Source organism: Impatiens glandulifera, chromosome 1 (genome assembly GCF_907164915.1).
Source record: "Impatiens glandulifera chromosome 1, dImpGla2.1, whole genome shotgun sequence".
Taxonomy (NCBI): domain Eukaryota; kingdom Viridiplantae; phylum Streptophyta; class Magnoliopsida; order Ericales; family Balsaminaceae; genus Impatiens; species Impatiens glandulifera.
In genome coordinates this window covers 111,409,955-111,431,291 of record NC_061862.1, presented here as the reverse complement: position 1 = coordinate 111,431,291, position 21,337 = coordinate 111,409,955, and the positions used below count along the sequence as shown (strand labels likewise).

The 21,337-nt window shown below is 29.4% G+C and overlaps 1 protein-coding gene across 1 annotated transcript; it reads right to left on the bottom strand.

Moving 5' to 3' along the window:
• Positions 1 to 7,873: 7,873 nt before the first annotated feature.
• LOC124940519 (non-specific lipid-transfer protein-like) lies at positions 7,874 to 8,408 on the bottom strand. Its single transcript, XM_047481047.1, has 2 exons — positions 8,092 to 8,408; positions 7,874 to 8,009 (listed from the first exon to the last, which is right to left on the bottom strand). The coding sequence occupies exons 1-2, from the start codon at positions 8,406 to 8,408 to the stop codon at positions 7,874 to 7,876; spliced, it is 453 nt and encodes a 150-aa protein (XP_047337003.1).
• Between the last annotated feature and the right edge of the window lie 12,929 nt (positions 8,409 to 21,337).

Genomic DNA, 21,337 nt, shown 5'->3' with positions numbered 1-21,337 from the left:
AACATCTATTAGACGTGTACGTCTAACCGCGCAGGTTATTAACCAAGACACACAGACTTAGATGCATAAAGTGTGAGCAAAAATACGTCTAAGTACACGCTTTTTCCCTTAGACGACCTCGTCTAATAGACCGATTAAGGCCTTTTGTCTGAGTGTATCTTTATTTCCAAAATAAATTTTCCCTCTCATTTTGTGCATGTACAAAATGAATAAACAAATGTTTTGAGGTCCTTAGGACCAAAAATATTTTTAAAACGTAAAAACACTTAGTCCTCTAGAATGGAAAAGGCCATTGTTGATCTTCTAAAATGTATACTCAGAAGAGTATTCTCCATGCTTCCTTCCTGCAGCTCTCCTACATCACCTACACAAGAAACTATTTACAAACTTCGGTACCCACATTCAATTGGGTCCTCGATCAATTAGTCCCTTAGGAATTCATATTTGAGATATTCTTATGGATTTTCCATTTTGTGTTGTGATTAATGCGTATGAGTTTGACTTGGCAGATGCCTTCCTGCTAGCCATTGATCCTTTAGCTTTTGAAGATGATTTTCTTTTAAAACTCCTTCACTTTGAGTCAGGTTTTAGATTACCATACTTGCTGACTGCTTCTAACTTATTTTTCAGCCAGCTAACAGTCAGCGGAACATAAGTTATTTCATTCTTCAAAACTACTTCTTCATGAATGGGATCAGATTCAATATCAATTAAACTCCCTTTAACAAAGCTTATTGGCTCAAGCTTGTTGGTAGTTGGGTTTGACTTTTTGCAGGACCGGTTTGGGTCATTGCCATCAAATCCTAACCGGATCTAGATCCATCAGGTTTTAACTGACTTGTCTGATATTTGACAGCTTCTCTAGACCTTGTCCAAGCACTAATAACATAGTTTAGCCTTTTGTTTTCAGCAAAAAGAGTTTGAAACTGTTCCTTGAGCATCTCATTCTCAGATGAGATCTCTACAGCTTTCTTTTCAAAAATATTTGATTCTTGAGTTTGAGATAAAATTGGTTGAGGCTCTTTGGGTAAAGATTTTGGTTTATTTAGGAATTCTGCTAGCTTTCTGTACTCTATGACCATGTCATCTAGTGAAGCTACCAGTTGTTCCCTTGAAAACTTTTCAGAAGAGAAATCAAATACCTCAATTTCCTGAGTTTCTTCTTCTCTTTCCATGAAGCAAGTCACCTCGTCTTCATCACTATTTCTAGATGAGAAGTAAGAGTCACGGTGGTTTTGTCTGTTATTCCCATCCCCTGCTATAAGAGTCTTCAACTCCTTTTCATTGTCATTTTTCTTCTCTTCACGCTTCGGCTTCCGATATTCCGATTGGTAATGACCTAAAATACCTCAGTTATAACACTTAACATTAGATTTGGATTTCTTATTATCATTAGAATTTGAAGAGCTTGAGTTAGAGTTGCTCTTCTTCATGAAGTCACCAAACTTCTTCACGAAAAGAGACATAACATCGCTGTTAAGCTGCTAAGTTGTTGTTTACACGTTAAGAGCGGAAGAAGGCTCTTCAGAAGTCACCAACGGTTTGGCAATGATAATGGATGTGGATTGATCTTCTTCAATCCTAGAGTTCAGCTCGAACTCGTAGGCCTTGAGATCAGCGAACAAATTGAAGAGCGAGATCTTGTTAAGGTCTTTGGATTCCCTCAAAGCCATCGTCTTTATGTCCCATTCCCTTGGAAGAGTGCACATGACCTTGATAGCAAGCTCCCTATTGCTATGAAGATTATCCTGGTTTTGCAATTGAGCCTCAGAATGTAATAATTGGTCTCGCAAATGATGAATTTCAACCGTTTGCAAATAGAAAGACATCGTATAACATTTGGCATGTGATCCTCATTCCTTATAACGTCCTCCGATACTTTGCATGAACTCTTCTAATTTTATACTATCCATGTTAATTCTGGGTCCAAAGAGACCAGGGGATGCAATTTATATATTTTTACAACCGTTAATTGACGAATTAAGTGATTTATGGAGTACCGACGTAGAAACTTATGACGTCTCAACTTATCACATCTTTAGATTGCGTGCTAGTTTAAAATGACCAATAAACAACTTTCTTGCTTATAAAAACTTGTCTGGATGAAGTAAAAAGGAAAAATTGGCATGCCCATCTTGTAATAAGAACACTTACTCAATGAGATTGACAAATGGTAAGAAAGAGTGTTACATGTGTCATCGACGATTTCTCCCACCTAATTATAAATTTCGTAGATAAAAGGAATTGTTCGATGACACTATCGAATCGTGAAGTACGCGACTTGAGATTCTTATACAAGTACGCGATTTGAAAGGTAGAGTTCTCACTCGAGATTTCACTAAAAGGGAAAATGTGAATCATCAAAATTGGAGTGACAATTGGAATAAGATGAGTATTTTTTTTGAATTACCTTATTGGGAAGATTTATTATTGAGACATAATTTAGACGTGATGCATATTGAAAAAAATATTTGTGATAGTGTTCTTGGAACCATCATGGATCTAAAAGGAAAGACCAAAGATAATTTAAAATCACGTTAAGATTTGGAGCTCATGAATATACGTCATCATTTACATGCAGTTGATGTGAGGGGTGTTCTTCATTATCCAGTCGGTCCTTATACATTGCCTCATAAAAAATGAAGTTGTTTCAATTTTTAAAAGACTTACAAATGCCATAAGGGTTTTGCTCGAACATTGGAGGATGTATAAATGTCAAAGATTTAAAGATTTCTGGATTAAAAAGTCACGATTGCCATATTTTACTAGAGTATCTTATTTCGTTTGCGACACATGGTTTACTTGAGGATGAGGTATATGAAGCTCTTGTGGGGCTTTCAAAGTTCTTTCAGATGTTGTGTTCGAAATTACTATTGAAAGCCAACTTGGAATAACTTCAGAATGATATTGTTGTAACACTGTGAAAGTTAGAAAAAATATTTCTTCCCGCATTTTTTGACATTATGATTCATTTGCTTGTTCATTTAGCAATGGAGGCCTTGATTGAAGGGTCGATTCAATATAGATGGATGTATCCAATAGAACAATATATGGGAACCTTGAAAAGATATGTTCGAAATAAATGTCATCCTAAATAATCAATTAGTGAGAGTTAACTTGTAAATGAATGTATCATCTTGTGTGCTATGTATTTTCAAGATTCATTAGTGTACATGTCATCCAACCACCGAGTTTTCTTGCCATATTTTCAATTATTGAGGAATTATCATTAGGGAGAACATACATTTACGAATCAGATGATCGAGAATTGGCTCATTCATATGTGTTAAAAAATTGTGATGAAAGTGAAAGAAGTATAGACCTACAAACGTTAGGAATCAGTCTCAAACAATATGCGTCAACTTTTATTTGGTGTAAAGTATATGGATATAAATTCACCACTATAAGACATGACCATGGATTGAAGACACAGAATAGTGGGATACTCGTGATTGGTTGTCAGCATGGAGACACAAAATTATTATTCTTTGTTTACAAATACAATTGAAATGTAATACTACCTTAGTGGTAAATGAACTGTTGTATTTAAGTGCATTTGATATGATGTGCATTCCATAGCTACAATACATCAAATTGATAAATACAAATTTGTTAGCTTAAATTGTAAACTAAAGTCTCAATATCAAAATGAACCGTTTATATTGACAACCCAAGCAAAACATGTATTCTATGCAAAAGATATTGGTAATATACCGGGTTGGAATATTGTAACAAAGACATATCATAAACAATCAAATGTATGATATTACTATTGTTTACTATTGTTCAGTATTGTTCAAATGTTGATGTTTAAATTTTTTTCAGGTATAAATGGTACCTTCTAAGAGCTTTCAACTGGAATTTTTACAGTCACAACTCAATTTCCTTCGGAAGAAAAAAAGAAATACGGATGACTCTTCATCGCATACTCCAGTAGAGGATCTCCCTAAGGATGTGAAAAATCTTGTTGAGCCCACACCATCCACTAATGAGGATGTGCAAAATCTTGTTGAGCCCACACCATCCACTAATAAAGGCAATACCTAGTCTTCCAACTCTCAGAGAAGGCGAGGAAGCAACAAGAACTTTGAATTGGCCAAATTGACGGCTAATGGAGAAAAGATGTACCGATTTGTTGATTGACCAATCGGTATAGCCTTATGCAGAAGCACCGGTTGGTTGATTGACCAATTGGTATAGGCTTTGTGGAATCACCGATTGGTCATTCAACCAATCGATTCTTCTCCATAAGGCTATACTGATTGGCCAATCATCCAATTAGAACAACCTTATGGAGAAGCACCGATTAACCAATCGGCGTTACCCAATAAGGTAACACCAAGAGAGGTCAGTCGATTAAGACCGTTTGGAATATAACCAATCAGTATTGACTTATATCGATGGGTAAATAGGTTAGTACCGATTGGTAAGTTTACCGATCGGTATATGACAATTTTTTACCAGTGTCGTACCTTACCTTGGTAATCATCTTAAACTCTCAAGATCTGATTTGAATAATAAAATTGATATAATTTTTTTGGGGGGGAAACAGTTAGAACCATCTTATTAAAATCCCAAAAAAAAGGAGAGTAAAAAATCAAAGTTAGACAAACCCTATCTATGAATAAGGATGACAATCAAATGACCTTAAAAACTTATTAGTAACATTCATATATTCTAAAAAAATATAAATTACAAACCTAAAAGAACATATTCAAACCTAACCATAATTCAATTGTTTCTTGTGTTCGATTATTGATTAATCATATAACTAATTGATTGTAGTATGTATAATTAATCTCTTGTTATTTGTTGAGAATTTAATCGTGAACTTTTCATTTTTATTGTAGTTTTGAGCTTTTAATTCAAGGAGTTTTGAGCTTTTAATTCAAGGACAAAGTCCTTAATATGATATAATTTCCTAAACAAAGGAACAATTGGAGGAAATTATTCATCAGTTGTAAAATTTGAGGAATTAATTCGGGAAGATATTCGATCGGACAGACGTTGGCGGATCAGTTCTGGATAAGAATTTATGCTTATATATTCCTACTATGGGTGGTGTTTGGTATACTGTTGGGATAGTATAACTATGCCAATAGTAAATTATATAGGTATTTGGTTGGATTAATTTTATACTCACAGTAAAATTGTTGTTATACCTTATACCTTAAAAGGGTATAATTTAGTAACACCCAATACTTGTTACAAGAAGTATTAAATTATTAATTTTTTTAATTATATATATATTTTTTAATATTAACCTTATTAAATTGTAATTTAATCTTTCATTAAATTTTAATTATTAAGCTTTAAATATTTTTTTAATTTGAGTAATTATACTATTTTTTAGAAAATCAAATTATTTTATATTTATTTTTATTTTTAAAAAGAATGTTAATATTTGTTTTATAATTAGTAATATAAAAAATAATAATAATATAATTATTATCTTTTATATTAAATACTTATTAATTTAATAATAAAAACATTTATCTTTCATATTTTAAACTAAATTATAAAATAATAATTATTATTTATTTTAAAACAATTTATTTCTACACCAAACAAAATAGAAGGCTTAAGCAAATGATTCATTTCCATTAATTTATTTGTGATTTTATTGTTATATATTTATTAATATTAATTATTGATAAATATTTATTTAATTATAGGAATTTAAATATATATATATATATATAAATTATATAATCATATAGAATTATTATTTATTATTTAAAATATTTATACGATAATTAAATATATTTTTATTAATTTAAATATAATTAATAATAAAATTAAATAAGATAAATATTAAAATATTTAATATTTTTACTATTTTCTTATACCATCAACCAAACACAAAATTATATAACTTATATAATTAATACTCATTTTTATCATTCTAACCAAACATTAATAATATATATACAATTTATACATTTTAATACCCCTATATAATTTATACCTCTTTACAACTTATACTTATATAACTAGTAACCCCTACCAAACGCCAAGAAGAACTAAACGATGTTAAAATTAGTTACCCACTGGATAGGGGTGAACTGTAACACAATGTCTTTATAATTATATATATATTTTCAACCGGAAGAATTGATTTCTAAATTTAGTGATGAAATAATAGAGTTACTTAAATTTTAAATCATTTAAAGTTGAATGTATTTACAAATTAATTGAAAATTATTATTTAGAAGATTTCAGCAGACAAAAAATACATTATTTGAAATTACAACTCCAATATTATAAAATTGATGTTTCTTGTAATGAGAATTTTTAAAATATGTCTTCTGTCAATGAATTGTGTCACAAATTAGTTGAAATAAATAATTCATAAAATTATAATTTGATTAATAGATTGATTCGACTTATTTTTACTTACCAATTTCTACCGCCACTACAGAAAATCATTTACAGCTATGAAACATGTGAATAAGATGGAAGAAAAGTTTTTAGCATATAGTATAATGATTTATATTAAACGAGAGCTTGTTAAAGAAAATATTTAAATTCTATAATAAATCAATTTTATTCTAGATAGAATAGAAGTTGCAATTTAAATAATAGGTAAAAGTTTATTAAATTTCATAAATTTTCTTTTTTCTTATTTTTATATTTTAATAGTACGAAATAAAATTTTAAATATATAAATTTACTATTTAAATCAGGTATTCTCATCATTTTGTAGATTTTGTATTTTTCTTATTTTAGTAGAGATATTCATAGATCGGTTCAATTAAATATGTTTAATTGTTAAACGTAATAGTGTAATACCTATAATCTTATAGTTTATGAAAACAATTCCTTCTATTCTATACTCTATGGTAGACAGTACACTGTTAATAAGGGTGTTTGGTTGAACTGGTTTTATATGTATAGTAAAATTAGTATAACTTATACCTGAAAACGGTATAAAATAGTAACACCCTACACCCGTTACAGGAAGGTATTAAAATTTTAATTTATTTTAAATATTTTTTAATCTTATTTTTTTAATATTAACATTAATTCTTTTTATTAATTTTTAATTAAAGTTTAATTATTAAGCTTTTATTATTTTTAATTTTAGTTTATATTATTTAAAAAAAACAAACTTATTTTATAAATTTTAATATTTTAAATTTTAAAAAAAATTAAATTTTATTTAGTTTTACAAAAAAAAATTAACGTTTATTTTATAATTAGTAGTATAAAAATAATAATAATATTATTATTAATTATAATTATTATCTCTAACGGTTAGTTCAATGATTTAAAAATATATATATTATCATTAATATTTTAAACAAAATTATAAAATAATACTATATATTTATTTTTATATATTATTATTAATTTAAAATAATAACGTGATTATATTATTATTTATTTATTTGATATAATATAGTAATATTTAAAGTAATTATAATAAATTTTAAATATATTAAAATATAAAAAAGGTTAGTTAAAAATAATATTAAAAACATAATTAACAAAGATAAAAAAAATTAAAAAATTATTTTATTCTTATACTTAAATTTTATACTATCTACCAAACAAAAAATTATAAACCTATATAATTTATATAATATCTTATATTTTCAACCAAACAATAATAGTCTATATAAATTATACTCTTTTATACCTCCTTACAATTTGTACCTCCTTATAGTTTATACCTAATATGTTGTACCTCGTACCATATAATTATATATATATACTTAACACATGTAACAAGCTCATATATAGGAATGAAAAGTATATAATATATATCTATTAGGATAGAATAGGAGGTTACATCTGATAACATTATAAAGTTATTAAATACACATAGAAATGCATGTGTTACTTTAATTTGTTTTGATTGCGTGAAATTCTAACGAAACAATTCATCAAACACTTGGGAAGGAACCGGACTTAATTCATCAAACACTTGGGAAGGAACCGGACTTGGAGCCAGAGCCGGAGCAGGAAATGAAACCGAAGATGGAGGAGTCTTTGGAAGGGTAATACTACAAAAAGAATTAATAAATTAGTAGCATGTTAAATTTAAGAATATTTAAGTAAGTGAAATATTAGAGAAAAATATGTTACGTTCTACAATCGACGCTGGGGTCGATAGGGATATTAACGGGCAGGTTGCAAAGCTTGGTGATGGCTTTGGCGTTGCCAAAGTTAATATGGAAGGCTCCTGAATCTGCGACTGATTTGAAACATGTGCACACTCCCTGTAGGTCGGCTTGAGATTGTAGAGCAATCTCGGCTATACTTAAAGTCGCCGAACAACAACCGGGACCTAGTTGTGCGGGTCCTGGCGCCGTCAAATAGGTTAAACATGGAAGTAGTGAAGGGATAAGGTCCTGACAAACAACATCCGCGCCAACGTTAGGAAGAACCATTGCAGCAGCCATTATTACAACACAACCGATAATAAATTGGTGATTCTTCTCCATTAATTTTAGTTAATTTGATGATGCAAATGATTGTTGATAGAAGAGAGGAAGAGTAGTGATGGCTTTAGGAACAATGGATGTTCTATTTATAGTGGTATATATGATGGGAGAATGAGATTTTTATTTTAGAAACTAGAAACTAAAATGGTATATGATATAAATTGATTAGAATATTTTATTTATAAGATGAATTACATTAAATATAAAATGAAGGAGCTTATTTTTTTCCATATATTTGTTGATTATATATGCTGATCATGTGATCTCCTATCTTTTTTTTCCTTATACTTATTGATTATGTAGATAATTGTGATATAGGATTTTTGGCACCATATATATAATGCTTCAATTATGTATAATATTTTGTTTACTTTAGGAGTCTCTTCCATTTTTTATGAGTTCGGTTCTATGTTTCTCATCGATACACTCATACACTATATTTTATTATATATTGCTTGCATTTATTAATATCAATTGAAATATAAAATAAATTGTATATAAGATTTAATGCAATTTGATAGAAACACTCAAATTTAAAATATTGTTCAAGTTTGACCCATAATGACAAGGATATTATATGATTATTCAGAAGCATAGAAGCATATGATGATGAAATGATGATATAAATTGGCATAAATAATTGTTAAAGTATATAGTGAAACATTTTATAATCCACTTTATTTTGAAAGTGTAAAATTTTATTAAAACAATTCAACAAGAAGAGTTATATTCAGGGGGCGGATATGATATATGTAAGCCAACTCCAAAATAAAGAATAAGGCACTCGACGGGTTGGACTAAGGTCGGACCTATTTGGAGGCGAGAGAGGCCATTGCCTCATGACCCCGCCTACCAAGGTGCCCAATTTTTTTAATATATATATATATATTATATTATATTATATTATATTATATTATATGTAATATGATTCAAAATATTTGCCACGATTTTTACCTGCGTAACCTAGCGCGGATTGCCGTCCCCAATCTCCTTCTGGCCATCTCATGGACCTAAAGGTATCAAACAATTCCAATCATTCTCAATTTGATCATCTGCTTAAAATCTTGTTTAATTCTTCCATTTGTTTATTTTACATGCTGAATAAAAAGTATTTTCTCTTGTAGACTTATTTAATTTTGATGAAATGTCTGAAATAGGTGGAGTTTTAGTGTTTTACTTGCATTAATATATTTTTTTGTTATATTATCAATGAATTTTTGGAATTTATAGGCGAGAACTCAAAATCAAAATCATAGAAATTAATTATAAGAGATGTTCTAATATATTAAAACGATGAAATCCTAGTTTCTATACTTCTATTGATCCATGGTATGAATGAATGTGTTGATTAAATTAACTTTGTTTGAAAAGAGCTTGATGAATTTAATCTTTATTGATGAAATTATAAATTGTGACAATTCAGAATCTATCAATTGCAAGAAATTGGTTGTAGCTACTAGAATTGATCTTGTGTAAAATGCCTCCTAAACATTTGTGTGGAGCTCAAAAGAGAAAATTAAAACAAAGGGAGGAGGCATTAATTAAAAGTTAAGCTGGTGATATTAACAAATATTTTAGTAGAAATAACATAACATAAAGAGAGGAATTAGGAGATAGCTTTGTGATTGAAGAACAAAGTCACTATGAAATTAAAGAATTGGTTGAAGCAATCAATTTGGGTGAATCGGATGAGAACTTAGATAATGACTCTCAACATGAAAAATTAAATTCGACTGAGAATTTGGAGGATCCTAGACATTGGAATAGCATTAGTCAAAAACTGATAGATTGTTTCCTAAGGAAAGTAACAATAGGCATTTTGATTCATCGCATTATACACGAATAATAGAAAATGGACAAACATTTGATAGACTATGGCTTGTATATTCTATTTCACTAGTAAAATACCCTACGTTGTACGGGAAAAAATATAAATGAAGTTTTTATATGATATTTAATTCAATATGTTTATATATAATAAAAAAAATATTTATATAAAATTAATATATATTTATATTAAAAGAAAATATATATACATATATGAACTTACAATATTTTAATTTTTTATAAACGAACTTATATGAACTAAATATTCTTATATAAATATAAACATGAACTTACACTATTTTAATTTCTTTATTAATTTTATAAGTTTGCTTCTTTTTAATGTTAAAGAATGAAATTTTTTAATGCAAATTTAGTGGTGTTCTGCAAAATGTGTTCATAACAATCATTAAGAAATACTAAATCGTTGGAATAAGCTAAACTTAACCTCTTCAACAAAAACGGTGTCACCCTCTATTACACCAAGTTTAGACAAAGACTTCTATACCAACTTGCTTCTAAGATGTGCTGAAATCTTCTTTTTAAATCTATTTAATTGTAATGAAAAGTGATTAGTTATGTTTACATGTTGTGTAGATGAAAGTTAAGATTTTAATTCCATTTAAGCCATCTGGTCCATTAGAGTCATTCCATGTCATCTCCATCTGCAAAATGTGTTTTCATAACTCAATTATTAAGAAGATACAAAATCGTTGGAAGAAGAAAAACCTAAATTTAACCTCTCCAACAAAAACGGTGTCACCTCCTTTACACCAAAATTTAGACAAAGACTTGAATACTCCACATACTTCCAATACGTGCTGAAATCTGATACAACTAAAATCATTTCATAACACACTCTTCACAATTAACTACATTATAACTGTCACTTTATTCTCGTCACTATATTTAACCATAATATTTTTCTCTCTTGTATCAAAATCTTCTTTCTAAATCTATGCAACTGTAATGAAAAGTGGTCAGTTATACAATTATCAATTCAAGTTTAGTAATAAAAAGAGAATCCAACATAAAAAATAAAGGGTTTATGTTTAGTATCATCATCACAACCAAAAATATGTTTATAGGTTCATTCATAAACACTTTTGCATTATATTTCTGAAAAAACGTTAATAAATTTATGGATACAAAAAGATGTATTTGGATGAGATACAATGAAAATAGAAACCTCCCACTCTGAAAGAGAGTAATATTTGAAAACAAATTTGTATCTAAACATTAATATGATACTTCAAATATTCTAGAGACATTAAGATTTCTTTTAAAAAAAGGTAAGACCTTGATTTATATTGTTTCTTTTTGAGCCAATATGAGTTTATAAGCTGCATATATCACTTCTAGTATACCATTTCTCGTGACAACACTCATACAAAAACATTTAATACCACGTCCTTCAAAATTTCCTTGAATGATACCCATTTTTATGTGTGCTTCTGGATGATCCATTTTGTTATAAACTACCAAACATCTTTCTGAATCTATGTAACTGAAATGAAAAGTTGTCAGTTATATAATTATCAATTCATGTTTAGTAATGAAAAGTGAATCTAACATAAAAAATAAAGAGTTTATGCTTTGTATCATCATCACAAACAAAAATATGTTTATAGGTTCATTATTCATAAACACGTGTGTAATATACTTCTAAAAAACTGTTAATAAATTTATAGATAGAGAAAGATGTCCATAGTTGAGATACAATGAAAATTGAGACATCCCACTCTAAAAGAGAGCAATATTTGGAAACAATTTTGTATCTAAACATTAATATAAGATTTTAAATATTCTAGAGATATTAAGATTTCTTTTAAATAAAGGGTGAGAACTTTATTTATACTGTCTTCTCTTTGAGCCAGTATGAGTTCATAAGCTACAGGTATCACTTTGTGGGTACCCTTTCCAGTGGCAGCACTAATACAAAAAACATATAATGTCACGTCCTTTAATATTTTCCTTGAATGATGCCCATTTCTCATATGCTTCGGGAAGATCAATTTATTTATAATCTACCCAACATGGTTTTTCAGAAAGCTCTAGAATAAACAATTATATTTTAAGCCGAACTGAATCATATTCGTATTCTGGCTATTTAGATGAACCATCAATAACTTGTACCTGGTTTTCATAATGGTTATAAATAAGCAGCAGCACAGTATGATGACATTAATGAATATATAGTTTCATTTTAACAAAAAAAAACATCTTTCTATGTGACTAAGAAATTCATGGATTAAACCAAAACCTTGTTGAGCTCCCTCGAGTAAACCAAACAAATCTGTGACAACAATTGTTATGTCATAATCGAATTAAACAATGCCTAGAGTTGGAAGTAAAGTGATGAATTTTTATATAATCTCATAATTAACCCTAGATTCAATTATAAAAAGGTTTAAAATTGGCTCAAACTTTAAGCAATTAGGAAGAATAAAATTTATTTAGACAATTTTTAGAAATCAAAAGTTGAGAAAATGGTGGAAGGTGCATTCTCCTCTGAAAATTATATAAAAGTTTTATTTATTAAAGGAGATGAGAAAGTAAGAATCTCTGTTTGTCATTTCGTCGAACACTTGGTATCCTACAACTATCACGTCACTCCTCCGATTCTTCTCATCTCTCCTCTTCCTCGTCGTCTTCATCGCCATCGTCGTCTCATTAGGGGAAGAAGACGATGCACTCACCATCTACGATGTCCTGCAGCAAAACAATTTTCTAGTATGTCGTCTACCAAAAAGTGTAACATAATACAAGTTCAATCGAAACTAAGAAAAATCAATGTGTACCTTAAGGATATATGTAGTTACAGTGTGGAAGGTTAGTAGAAGACGACGCGATGGACGTCACATCCTCCTGTGCATCAATCTCATCTGGATTGAATTAAACATTAAAAATAATTGGAGCCCCGAGAAATCTATCCAATAATATAAAGAGAAAATAAAATATAAATTAATTATTAAAGTTATAAAAAGAAAATAAAAAAATATTAATTAAGAAGAAAAAATTAATATATATAAAAATAATTATGATAATAATAATAATAACTCTCAAATTTTCTCTTATATAATTAAGAATTTAATATATATATATATATAAATAAAGATGAGAGAGAAAAAAAATTAGGAAAGTAAATTAATATATATTAAATTATAGGTGAGAGAAATGTTATTTGTTTTTAAAATATTTAATTTTTAAATAAATAAAAAATACATATAATTTTTTATTTTATTAAAAAAAATATATAATTTATTTGTGTGAAAATATAAAAACAAAATTAAGGTTTTTATTGGATAACAGGTAGTTTTGAATTTCAGGATTTATTCGAAATATTCAATATTTTGAATAATGAGGTTGATGTTTTATTGGTTATTTTGTGTGTTGTTCTATTATTTGTCGGCGCAGTTGCTAAATCTGCACAATTCATTCTTCATGGGTAACTGTGTGGTTACCGATGCTATGGAGGGATCTACTCCTATTTCAACGCTTATCCATGCTGCTAGCAGCGTGCATTTTTCTTGTAGCTCGTATTCTTCCTCTTTTCATAACCATACCTTATATAATGAATTTAATCTCGTTAATTGGTATAATAACATTATTTTTAGGAGTCACTTTAGCTCTTGCTCAAAAAGACATTAAGAGGGGTTTAGCCTACTCTACAATGTCTCAATTGGGTTATATGATGTTTACTTTAGGTATGGGATCCTATCGAATTGCTTTATTTCATTTAATTACTCATGTTTATTCTAAAGCATTATTGTTTTTAGCATCTGGTTCGGTTATTCATTCAATGGAAGTTATTGTTGGATATTCGTCAGATAAAAGTCATAATATGATTCTTATCGGGAGTTTAACAAAACACGTGCCAATTATAAAAAAACGCTTTTTTTAGGTACACTCTCTCTTTGCGGTATTCCACCCCTTGCTTGTTTTTGATCTAAAGATGAAATTCTTAATGATAGTTAGTTGTATTCACATATTTTTGCAATAATAGCTCTTTTCACAACAGGATTAACTGCTCATTTTTCTACTTCTTCCAAGTTCAGGATAACACCAAGGGGTTGTGGGTTTTTTTTCTACCAATTGGGGCTCTCCCTTCCCACCCCCATGGGGATGGTCTATATGGTTCATAACTACTCCTCTTACTACGGGACGCTTCCCTAGCCAATGCTTAGATCCGATTCTACCCAAATGTAGGTGTTCTACGAAGTTATTATATATATATCCCAAATTTTTAAAAATAATAATAATAATAATAATATAGTTGTCTGGGTTCAATTCTTTCTAACACATATTTATATAAAATAAATTAGACCAACTTAAGTCCCTTAACAATAATTTGATTTTTTTTACATTAAATACAAGCTTCATAATTTTAATTATTTATTTTATACCCAATAAATAATTATATGAAAATCAAAATACCATTAATTAATCACTCCACATAATCCACAATCAATAGGATAATAAAAGCATTATTGACTCTTTTTTAAACGGATAAAGATTGTTGTTAATTTTCCATTAAAACAATTATGTTAAAAGTTATGGTTATTGATTTGTACTTTATAATCTCAATAAAAATTATCCATATTAATCTGTTTTAAGAAATATATAATTTTTCTAGATAAGACTGTCATAAAATAAAAAGAGAATTTTATTAATAAAAATATATTTCATCATAATTATCGTTAATTACATTTAAGAATTATTGAAAATATGTTTGAAATGTTAAAAAAAACGACTTTTTTTTTTACATTTAAAAAGTAATCCTTCAATTTTTATTTCTTAAAAATCATTTTAGAAATAGTCTTAATGACGGTTTAAAATAATAATAATTTCCTTAAAATTAATACACAAAATAACTAACCGAATAAAAAAATCAAAATTGTTTAATCTTGAATCCAGTGAACCCATCATCTCCATCAAAACATCAATTGAAATATTAAAAATCAACATATTAAAGTGACGACTAAAAGGACTTGAAACCATCCAAACAAATCGGGAATTATTATATATATATATATATATATAGCCTCTAGATAACTTTGCTCTCATCTGTCTTTGAATAACAAAATAAGACTTAAAAGAGACGAAACATAATAGAGAAAAAAAAGTTATATTTCAAGAACTAATAAAAATATATGATAAAAGTTTAGACTTATCATATGTGGTAGCTCAAGAGTTCATACCACATTACACAAATATGGATCTTCTCTAAGGTTATAATAATATTTATTATCAGTTAATTTTATTTATAATAATTAGTTATAAATTAGAATAAAACTGAATTAATTAGAGGTTATAATAATATTTATTATCCATTAGTGTGAACATATTCAATGTAATGTAAGTATATTTTTTTTACAATTTAAATATCCTAAATAATTTTCATAACTAATATTAATATTTAATACAAATCTTAAATGACTTTTTAGATGAGAAGGGTTTATTATATTTGAATATTTTATAAATAATCAAATTATTTAGATGAAATATTTAATAAAAAATATTAATATATATAGATTGTAGGTTATATTTATTGAGTTTATTTTTATTAACATTTTTTTTAATAAAAATAGGAGTATCAAAAACTAAAATATAACATAAAATTAATAGATAAAAATAGTAGTTGCACCATAAAATTAAATTCATAAAACACATTATTATTTCATTAAAATTACGAGTATTAAACAAATTATTCCAAGTTAGTGTATACATAAGATAAGAAATCTAAAGCTAAACACAATTATCTCAAAATTAAAATATTTTAAGTAAACAAACATTCAGACAATAGATTGCATCTAGAAGTATAATGGCATATAATGGCTGAAAGTACCTGAAATAAACCAAATAAAATCAAGAATTAATGTAATAGAAAAATTAAAAAATCTTTTTACAAATGAATTTTATGATAAAATGATCTAAATTCACTGACTTACCAATGCTCACACCTTCAGGCATGATAACACGATTATCACCAAAAACAACTTTGCATAACCATGATAGCACCATTATCGCTAAAACCTAATAAAAAAAAAATCAAAGTTGTTTAATCTTGAGTCCAATGAACCCATCATCTCCATCAAAACATCAATTGAAATAAAAAATAATTAATTGATAAAGATAAATGAAGAGAGAGAAATATATATATATCTAAGAAAGAGAAAATACTATGATGATGTGAATAATTTTGGAGAGAGCGTGATGTACACCTCCAACCTTTTAAATTAAGCGTTATTAGATATATATATATATAGATATATATAGATTAAAGTGATGACTAAAAGGACTTGAAACCAACCAAACAAATCGGGAATTATTATATATATATATATAGTCTCTAGATAACTTTGCTCTCATCTGTCTTTGAATAACAAAATAAAACTTAAGAAGAGACGAAACATATATAATAGAGAAGAAAAGTTATATTTCAAGAACTAATAAAAATATATGATAAGAAGTTTAGACTTGAGCTCAAGAGTTCATACCACATTACACAAATATGGATCTTCTTTGAAATAACTGAAAGCCTCGTTCTCTTTCAGATCTAAGGGGGAGACGATTTCTGATTTCCTGAGAATGAAAGAAGAGAGAGAAATATATATATTTAAGAAAGAGAAAATACCTATGATGATGATGTTGATCATTTTGGAAAGAGCGTGATTAATATATATAATATTTTAGACGAGAATCATTAAGTTTATTTTTAAAATAATTAATAAAAAAATATTAATATATATATATATATAAGAGTAACAGACATAGAATAACTAATGATGAAAGTTAATAGAATTGATGAAAAAATATATATTTTATATATTATTAGTGTGAATATATATATGGTAAGGGATAAAAAATAATTAATTGATAAAGATAAATGAAGAGAGAGAAATATATATATATATATATATCTAAGAAAGAGAAAATACAATGATGATGTGAATAATTTTGGAGAGAGCGTGATGTACACCTCCAACCTTTTAAATTAAGCGTTATTAGATATATATAGATTAGATAAAATATTTTGCTTATGTTGTAAGTTGTTCAAGACTGAATAAATGATGAGTTGAATGAGGAATTTGGGTAATGACGGATACAAAGACTGGCATAATATACATAAAAGTCTTAAACATCATGAAGTTAGTAGAAATCATATGGATTGCATGTTTGTTTGGGTTGAATTAAAAAAGTGACTGAAAAAAAAAACAATTGATGACACTATGCAACTTCAAATCAACAAAGAAAGACAAAATTGGCAGAAGTTGCTAAAGATTCTAAAACAAAAAGTGATGTTCAGACCCTTGAGAGTTTTGAGTTTTTGCTTGGAATAGTAATATGGTATAACTTGTTACACGCAATAAATATTGTGAGTAAGTTTAGTCAATATAAAGATATGGATATTGATATTGCAATTAACCTCTTACAAGGACTTGATCAATTTCTTGATGAGTTTATAGAAGAGGGTCTTGCTAGTGCCATGAATGAAGCTATACAAATGGCAAGTGAAATGGGGATTGAACCAAAATTTCGAGAAAAAACGCATTATTAGAAGAAAAAACAATTTAATGAAAGTGGAAATGATGATGTGACGCAATCAAGTGAAAAGTCTTTTAGAGTTGAATATTTTTTGTTTATAATTGATCAAGCTCGATCTTTGCTTCAAGTTCGGTTGGAACAATTTAAACAATATCAAAAAATATTTGGAATTTTATTAAATTTGTAGAAGTTAAAAGTGAGCATTTAACTAGCTTGATGAAGTCTTGTATGGAGATTCAACATTTTTTTAGTCAAGATGGGACGTTCAGACATCAATGGTGATTAATTGTATTTAGAGTTACTGATCGTGAGATGTTATTTAACAAATGAAAAGGAGCAATTGATATGCTACAATGCCTAGAAAAACTGAATGGTTTATTCTCAATTACTTACATTACCTATAAGACTTTGTTAATCATACTAGTAACAGTTGCATTAGTAAAAAAAAGTTTCTCGAAGTTAAAGTTAATCAAGAATTATCTTTGATCAACAATATCACCAGATAGACTAAATGAACTAGAAAATTTGAGATGGGAACACTACAATGCAATGTCTACGGTTTGAACAACATGTTGCGATTGTGGAATACACAACCCTATTCTAATCTCATGCATGAGATGCATAAAAGATGGAGTCCAATTACTAGAATATTTTATCTGGGCGATAGACAAAATTTCCCCCACAATCGAGGAATTATGAGCTATTCTACCTTTTAGTGTTGAAACATCTCTCAGAATTGATTTCCTTGAAAAATGTTATGAGGGAAGAATTCGATTATGACAAGGTTCACGCAGATATTATACATAAAGGCAACATCATCAATTTTCAAAAAGTGGCACAATCTTGTGGTTAGAGACGATGACATTCCAGACATCCTGAATATCTACCAAATATTAATGTTAGTCCTCATTGCTCACTATTGGCTCTTAACGATGGTCGACCTTCCTCAAAGGTCCTCAAGGTTGCTCACGCCTTACGAGGAGGAAACGACGTCTTAGGATTTCTTCTCGCAGAAACCTAGGCCTCGATGAACACTTCTAAAACTGAATATTTAGACGAGGCTCACCCATGGTCTTATGCATATGGGTTCTCGAGAAGATCGGAGCGCTCTCTCCAATTCCTAACACTACAATCTTGAGTTTAAATGTTTAGAGAATACTCCTCGAAGCGATCAAGACTCGAGTAATAACCAAAGACGACATGCCCATCAAAAGTCTAATGGCATGGTAATGGATAGACAATATGATCTACTTAATGAGCAAACGACCAATTTGAGAAAAATAAACTTTTGGAGGAAGAGGAGATAGAAAGACTCTTGAGGATTTCTTCTATAAGACTAAAATAAATTTTTTATTATTCTTTTCTCTCTTACTTCATATTCAGCACACACACCTTTATTTATAGTCTCTTAACAGAAAATAAAACGTACAAGAAATGAAAACAACAATTAAAGACAAAAAACTGTAACAACAACATTTAAGGATGACCCCTGGTTACTAAAACTACTAAAACGTTTGAAACGTTTGAGATCTCCACCATTAAAGACTAAACTTAAAAAAACATTCAATTTATTATTTAAAATATGGTTGACCGTTATTTGAGTTTATTGTGTAACAAATTCCTCCCTTAAACTCAAATCTTTTCCATCTTTCATTCCGATCATCCTCTTGAAATTTTCGAACAACATAATTGGTAGCGCCTTTGTAAAAATATCCGCCACTTGATCACGACTCGCAACATGACTTAATCGCACATTACCTTCCTTCACATGTTCCCATATAAAATGGAAACGAACATCGATATGCTTGCTCCTCTCATGGTGCACCGGATTCTTTTCCAACTCAATTGCTGATTTCTTATCAACTCGTATTTCAGTTGTTTCGTGTTGCTGGATTTGTAGTTTGTTCAGTAGACTTCTTAGCCATATTGCGTGACACACACACCAGGATGCTGCCACATACTCTGCCTCACTTGTTGACAATGTCACTATTGGCTGCTTCTTTGAGAGCCATGTAAAAACTGTGTCTCCCATATAAAACACATATCCCAATATACTTTTTCAATCATCTATATCTCTACACCAATCACTATCGGAATAACCGATCAACTTGTATTCCTTTGTCTCGGAGTATAGTAACCCGAGTGACGACGTTCCTCGGATGTATTGAAGAATTCTTTTAATAGCCTTCAAATGCGTGTAGTTCGGTTCCTCCATGAATAGACTTACTATGCCGACACTATGAACAATGTCAGGCCTTGTGCATGTGAGATATCGTAGACTTCCGACTAAACTTCGATATTTGCTGGCATTCGTACGATCTCCTCCCTCAAATTTAGAGAGTTTTGTTCCGAGTTCCATTGGTGTTGCTACTGAGTTGCATTCTTCCATCTTATTCTTTTTCAGAATGTCTTTTGCATATGCCTCTTAGGACACAAATATTCCAGATTTTCCCTATCTAACCTCAAGACCAAGGAAATATTTCATTAGCCCCAAATCTGTCATTTCGAACTCCCGAGTCATAGCGATTTTAAAGTCTTGTATCATCTTATCATTGTTCCCCATGAATATAAGATCATCAACATAGAGAGCTACTAACAACAGGTTACCTTCGTCTTTCTTTGCGTACAATGCATGTTCGTAGGGACATTGTATGAATCAATTCTTCTTGAAGTAGGTGTCTATTCGGGTGTTCCATGCTCGAGGCGCTTGCTTTAGCCCATATAGCGCCTTTTTTAGCTTCAGCACTTTACTTTCTTTCCCGAATTTCGTGTACCCGGGTGGTTGCTCCACAAATACTTCCTCTTCAAGCACACCATTTAAAAATGCTGATTTCACATCCATCTGATAGACCGACCATTTGAAATGTGCCGCTTGGGATAAAAGAAGCCAGATTGTCTCCATTCTTGCCACTGGGGCAAAGACTTCATCGTAGTCGATCCCAACTTTTTGTCTATACCCTTTTGCAACAAGGCGTGCCTTGTACCTTTCTATCTCACCTAGGCCATTCATCATTTTCTTGTACACCCATTTCACTCTGATAGCTCGACATCCATCCGGCAACTCCGCCAACTCCCAAGTTTCATTTCTTTCGATTGCTCGTATCTCTTCATCCATCGCATCTTTCCATTTCTTATCTCTCACTGCCTCTTCAAAAATGATGTTCTCTGCATCTGCCAAAAGACACATCAAGTGTGCTTCACTTGTTGACTCGTATAAGTCTTGTAAACTTCGCATCATCGGTTGTCTGGGCTCTTCTTCATCATCAGATGTTTGAGAGGTTGTTGGTGCTAATATCGGTTTAGTGGATGATGACTCTCCTTTTTCTTCCTGTTGAGATTCCTCCTTTTGGTTGTTCCAATCCCATGCACTTTCTTCATTCACCTACACATCTCGGCTTACGACCACCTTCTTTTCAATTGGGTCGAATAACTTGAAGGCCTTCTTTTTATCGTCATATTCGATGAAGATGTATTTTTTGCTCTTATCATCTAGTTTGGTTCTTCTTTTATCTGGT